Source organism: Amborella trichopoda, chromosome 2, assembly GCF_054954075.1.
Source record: "Amborella trichopoda isolate Santa Cruz 75 chromosome 2, AtrichopodaSantaCruz75HAP2 v2.0, whole genome shotgun sequence".
NCBI lineage: Eukaryota > Viridiplantae > Streptophyta > Magnoliopsida > Amborellales > Amborellaceae > Amborella > Amborella trichopoda.
The window spans coordinates 65,224,213-65,230,653 of record NC_142337.1 but is presented as its reverse complement, the minus strand read 5'-3'; the positions used below and the strand labels follow the sequence as shown (position 1 = coordinate 65,230,653).

General features: G+C 34.8%; 1 protein-coding gene and 1 long non-coding RNA gene across 2 annotated transcripts in view; both read right to left on the bottom strand.

The window, feature by feature from the left end:
• On the bottom strand, nucleotides 1-2,685 carry LOC110006909 (hypothetical protein). Its single transcript, XR_016050181.1, has 3 exons — nucleotides 2,129-2,685; nucleotides 1,981-2,032; nucleotides 1-1,842 (listed from the first exon to the last, which is right to left on the bottom strand). It is a non-coding gene; the product is annotated as a hypothetical protein (long non-coding RNA).
• Nucleotides 2,686-5,929: 3,244 nt separating this feature from the next.
• The window catches only part of OVA2 (tRNA synthetase class I (I, L, M and V) family protein), a 37,293-nt gene continuing 36,781 nt past the window's right edge, over nucleotides 5,930-6,441 (bottom strand). Inside the window, exon 22 of the mRNA XM_088859527.1 lies at nucleotides 5,930-6,402. Within this exon, the coding sequence (XP_088715653.1) occupies nucleotides 6,154-6,402 (249 nt within the window). The 3' untranslated portion in view covers nucleotides 5,930-6,153. The remainder of the gene's footprint in view (nucleotides 6,403-6,441) is intronic.

The following is a 6,441-nucleotide window of genomic DNA, read 5'->3' as shown; positions in this document are numbered from 1 at the left end:
CTAAGGCAATTCAGGGGGAGGGACTGTAGTTCATTTATCAGGCAATTCAGGGAGAGACAGTAGTTCATTGCTCATCAATGAAATTTGCTTTGCATTTAACCACTCTAGGCAATTCAGGGAGGGTAGGGCAATTCAGGGAGGGCCGGTACTATAGTTTATTGCTCAGGCAATTCAAGGGGAGGGACTGTGGTTCATTTATCAGGCAATTCTGGGAGGGACTGTACTTCATTGCTCAGGCAAGGGGAAGGGACGAGGGCAATTCAGGGAGGGACTGTACTTCATTGCTCAGGCAAGGGGGAGGGACGAGGGCAATTCAGGGAGGGACTGTACTTCATTGCTCAGGCAAGGGGGAGGGACGAGGTACTCTAGTTTATTGCTCATCAATGAAGGGACTGTAATTCATTTATCAGGCAATACAGGGAGGGACTGTACTTCATTGCTCAGGCAAGGGGGGGAGGGACGAGGGACTCTAGTTTATTGATCATCAATGAAGTTCGCTATGCATTCAGGGTGGGACTGTACTTCATTGCTCAGGCAAGGGGGAGGGACGAGAAACTCCAGTTTATTGCTCATCAATGAAATTCGCTTTGCATTTAACCACTCCATAGCGTCAATTCTGGCTCATCAATGAAATTCTCTTTGCATTTAGCTATGGAAACCACTCCATAACGTCAATTCAGGAAGGGACTGTAGTTCATTGCTCATTGAACGCAACCACTCCATAGCGTCAATTCAGGAAGGGACTGTAGTTCATTGCTCATTGAACGAAACCACTCCATAGCGTCATGGCATCAATTCAGGACTCAATAGCATCATAGCATCAATTCAGGGAGGGACCGAAGTTCATTGCTCATTGCTTTAAATTCGCTTTGCATTTGCATTTAACCACTCCGATTCGCTTTGCATTTTTGCTCATCAATGAAATTCGCTTTACATTTAACCACTCCATAGTGCTCATCAATGAAATTCGCTTTACATTTAACCACTCCATAGCGTCAATTCAGGAAATTCAGGAAGGGACTGTAGTTCATTGCTCATTGCTCTCAATGAAATTCGCTTTACATTTAACCACTCCATAGTGCTCATCAATGAAATTCGCTTTACATTTAACCACTCCATAGCGTCAATTCAGGAAATGATTGTAGTTCATTGCTCATTGCTCGAAATAAGTCAATTCAGGAAGGGACTGTAGTTCATTGATCATTGCTCGTTGCTCGAAATAAGTCAATTCAGGAAGGGACTGTAGTTCATTGCTCATTGCTCATTGCTCGAAATAAGTCAATTCAGGAAGGGACCGTAGTACATTGCTCATTGCTCGAAATAAGTCAATTCAGGAAGTTGCTCATTGCACGAAATAAGTCAATTCAAGAAGGGATTGTAGTTCATTGCTCATTGAACGAAATAAGTCAATTCAAGAAGGGGCTTATTGCTCGAAATAAGTCATTTCAGGAAGGGACTGTAGTTCATTGCTCGAAATGCATCAATTCTGCTTGAAATGCATCAATTCAAGGAGGGACCGTAGTTCATTGCTCATTGCTCGAAATACGCTTTGCATTTAACCATTCCGATTCGCTTTGCATTTAACCACTCCATAGTATCAATTCAATCACTTTGCATTTAACCATAGTGTCAATTGAGTCGCTTTGACTTTAACCACTTCGATTCGCTTTGCATTTAAGCATTCCATAAGAATTCCGAGAGGGAATGTAGTTCATTGCTCATTGAATATTCGCTTTGCATTTAACCACTCCGAGTATGACAATATAACAATATAAAGACACAGAGATTCATACGAGGGAGAGATTCAATCTCTGTGCCGCCCTTGAGCTGCAATATAAAGAACTATAATATACAATATTTAGAAAAAAACAGACACAAACTTTTAATAAAAATTGTGCCGTGTCTAAAATGCATCGGTAAATACATATTAGTCTTAACTGCAATATAAAAAAAAAACAGAACATAAACATAATATCTTACCTACGAGCTTGCAGTAAATATCATGTCATCAGTACATACATATCAGTCTTAACTGCAGCATAAAAAAGAAACAGAACATAAACATAATATCATCAGTACATACATATCAGTCTTAACTGCAATATAAAAAAGAAACATAATATCTTACCTACGAGCTTGCAATAAATATCATGTCTCAAAACCTGGATTGCTTTTATAGTAGTTGTTCTTCCCTTCCCGACGCCACGCATGCCATATATTCCGAAGACCGGAGAACATTTGTGTTCGCTTGAACAGTGCATTGGCCTGGCTTTTATCTCTCTCACATACTCTGGAGTAGGTGATTTTTCCATGTCGAACTCTGATACGAACCTGCCATTTACCTCTAACTCAAACTTCTTGACGCTCTTGCCCTTGATCTTTGGCCCACTTGCCATTGATCTCTCTAACTCTGTGATTTCGCCATGTCGGCTACGAGCAACGTGACCAATCCCCTGCATATACTCCTCTTCTGTCTCGCTTTTGTTTGGATTCCATCTACTGCCTCCTCTCTCTTTGCTCTCTTCTGTCCATCCGCTTTTGTTTGTATTTCATCTACTGCCTCCTCTCTCTGCTGCTTCTGAAGAGCTCTTCTCATTAACCCTTCAGGGTTGGACCTTCTCATTAACCCTCCTGCCCTTCAGCATTCCTGTTGCGGTTTTCAGGGTTGGACAGAAGAAGGTATCCATATCTCATAGAGAGACCGCTGTAGTTTATAAGGCGGCGCAATAGATAAGGTAGCCGGTTTCTATGCGGCCAGCCCGCGTAGTGTAGAAATGCGGGCTTGGAAAAAATTTTGAAAATTAAAAATTATAAATAAGAATAATGATTACCGGATCTAAAATAAAAAAACATTTGAACCGTTATGGACCATCTTTATGCATCTATCTTTAAGATGGATGCTTTACGCCTTTAGACTGTCCAGGAAACAATTTTCCATAGTTACAATATCTAACTCTCCTATTTCTAGGGCATACGACTGCCCTAGCTTAGAATCTATTCGTTACTATGGTTGGTCCAACGTTCCAAGGAACCAATACATTTAAAAAAAAACATAGGGGCCAGTGTGATTTAAGAAACATAATTTCAATTACATTAACAAAAAAAAATAAAAAGGTAAAATATGGGTGCATGGAACATAATAGAAATAAAATGGTTCAATATTGTATCCATTAAACTGCCCCACAAATGCTAAAAAAATAAATAAATAAATAAACCGGTTCCATGTTTCAAAGAACTAGTTGTAAACCTATAATAACAACAACAAAAAAAAATCTCACCATATAATTTGTGAAAATATGGATCAAAGAATAATTCCTTAAATCCCACCTATACAAATTTCCTTTATTTTTTTTCAAAAATATGGCAACCGTTATAATTATCCATTTTAAGAAGAAGAATTATTATAACAGGAGACATTGTTAAAGTTGGTACTATTATTTTATGTACCCTGCACATGTCCACTTGATGATATTTTCTTGGGTTGCTTAATAAATTATGGGACCAATGCAACTATCCATGTGAACCCATTCATTAAGTTTTTGCTTGTCTTGTCATAAAATAAAATAAAGGTGTGAGTGAAACAGGGCTATAAAAGTATTTTTTATAAATTAAAGTTCATGGAAATTGTTTTTTTTGACAAGGTTATATAAGAAGGGAAAAATTTATATAGAGCCGAGGCTCTAAACAATCAAGCTAGAGCCTACTTCAAAATTTTCACTAAAAAGGATTGTTTTGATGCTCAAATATCTTCAAATTGATCATCTCAACATCAAGATGCATGGACATGAGAAAAAACTAGATTTCAAGTTTTGGAAATAGTTTATTTTGTAATACATTTTTGGACTGTTAATTTTTAAGATTTTTAAACTTTCACAGAATTGTCGATCTACACTATTTTTGAAACTTTAAACTAGATTTTCAAGGTTTCATAGACCTGTCGATCTACATTATTTTTGAAGCTTTAAGCTTTATAAATAATATAAAAATATATTTTAAGACCGTCACAAAGATTTCCATTTGATAGGTTTTAATTTGATTGTATAAAATGAAACTTAAAACGTTGTGCTATGAAAACCTAACTCCACTGACTTGACACTGCGGCCTTGGTGCCAGTACTGTAGTCGTAAAAAAAGAAGTCCTCTTATTTTCTGGAATGCTAAAGCGCTATCTCAAGATAATGGTTGCTTTATACTTGTTTCCCCTATAATGAGTACAGTTAGTGTGTATAAGCCAAATTTGATCTCAGATACCTAAAACTAGAAGGTTAATTCTTATCTCACATGTCCAATGGGCTAGAACAACGAGATCTATATGCACCATGGTTGCTTCAGTTTAGGAGAGAGAAAGTAAGCAAGCAAGAGAGAAAATGGGTGGAATTTTTTTTTTTTTTTGGTAGTTCAATGGGGAAGGTCTTTGCCCGTTTTTCAATTAGTTTAGAAGTTAGTTTTTTTTTTTTTTTAAGTGTTATTGTAGCAGTGTTAGTGAGAATAGAAACCACAATATGAAAACCGAATAAAATTTATTTGCAATATAAAATAAAAATAAATTCTTAAATTCATTTCTTTTGCTTGCGAATTTTTTTTTTCAAGGAATACAGTCGGTCAAATTAAAATGAGAGACCGGCAGTAAGATCTCCTTACAAGAAACTTAGAAATAAGTTTTTCATGGATTATAGAGGATTAGGTTAAAAAAAAGGGAAAATAACATATATGACATAATTACTGTGAAATTTCCGTTATTATATGCATACCCATTTTTTTAACTTCATAACATTAAAAAAAAAAAAAGATGGAAGTGCCCTTTTCAATTTTTGAAAACCGAATTGGGTTATTTTTAGGTTTTTCAAAAACCGAAAAGGTAAGCCTTTTCGGTTTTTGAAAAATCGAAAAGTAACCCAATTTGGTTTTTCAAAAATCGAAATTGGGTTTCATCAATAGTAACCTAATTCTAATCTATCTTTTAAAAAACCTAAAATACGACATTTTTGGTTATTTCAAAAACTGAAAATCTCTTTCTAGTAAATTGTTTAGTAAGTTACTAAAAAATGAAAGATAATTTTTGGTTTTTTGAAAAACCAAAAATATCTAATTTTTGGTTTTTGGATAACCGAAAACACGACATTTCATTTTTTTCAAAAAACTGAAATTCAGTTAAATTACTGGAAAATGAAAGATAATTTTACATTTTTGAAAAATCGCAAATATCCCATTTTCAATTTTTTATAAAGTTGACAAAATGAATATGCATGTAATAACAAAGCATCACAGTAATTCCGTAATAACACTAAATATAACGGATATATACATTATTTTCTTCAGAGAAAATTTTATTTCCCATTTTCAAATAAATGTAAGACTTGAAATTTAAAAAATTTTTTATTTTTGTTGAAATATTATTTTTGGAAAAATGAATGCCCTTTATATTTTGTGAAATAATTTTATACTGCTCATTATCTATTAATTATATTTTAATAGCCAGTAAATGTTTATGTAAGGCATCAACTTTGTACTATAAAAGTAAAGGTACCTCAAGATGTATAGAAATGAAACAATAAAGTATTGTAAGTCCTAATGCATGTTATAACATATTTTTTTGATCATCCATTTGCAATATTTTAAGTGTTCATAGATTTACTCATCTATACCATTTTTAAAACTTTCAATTTCATAGGCATTGAATCTTCGATTAGGATTCAGATGTGCATTTTATAAATTAAGGTTGATATAATAAATAAAGAATGCACTTTCTATAAGGATTGTCTATAATGTAACTATTTATCTCTTATACATGAAAATCACTATATATTCGCTAATTAGTTGAGAATGATTAACTTCTCCAAATAAATTTCATCATCATCTGAAATTTTTTTCCAACTATTTGTGATCAGTTAAACAAATCCTGATCTACGATTCTGCTATATCAAAAGTCATACCATAAGTCCCCATATCTTTTTTCATTACTCCCAATCTTGTCTTTTGACACCTACCCCTTGCTCTTTTTGAGCCTTCACTAATTCAAATGATAAACTAATCCACTCAAAGAATGTACATTTCCACAATGAAGGACCAAAAAACCCTAATTCAATCAAACTCCACGTACATTTCCATGGAGCACTTAAGAATAAAAACTGTGTGTGTGTGTATGTGTGGGGATTTAATGGGCACCAGCAACAGCAGCAAGAGGTTGGGATCCAACCACAGCATGATAACAGCGCCAACAAAGCGTAGGATGATCCATAAATGAACCGACCTGTGGAGTGTAATTCCAGCACCTCTCACATTTTTCTCCTCCTGCACGTGATACGCCAATCCAAATTTTGTGCTTCCCTTCAAAATCAAACTCTCCCGTGTAAGGAATATTGGCAATTATGTCATCATCTAATGAGGACAGAACTTCAGCCTGAAATGGTCATCACTAAAAGTCAGGCCATCTAACATATGA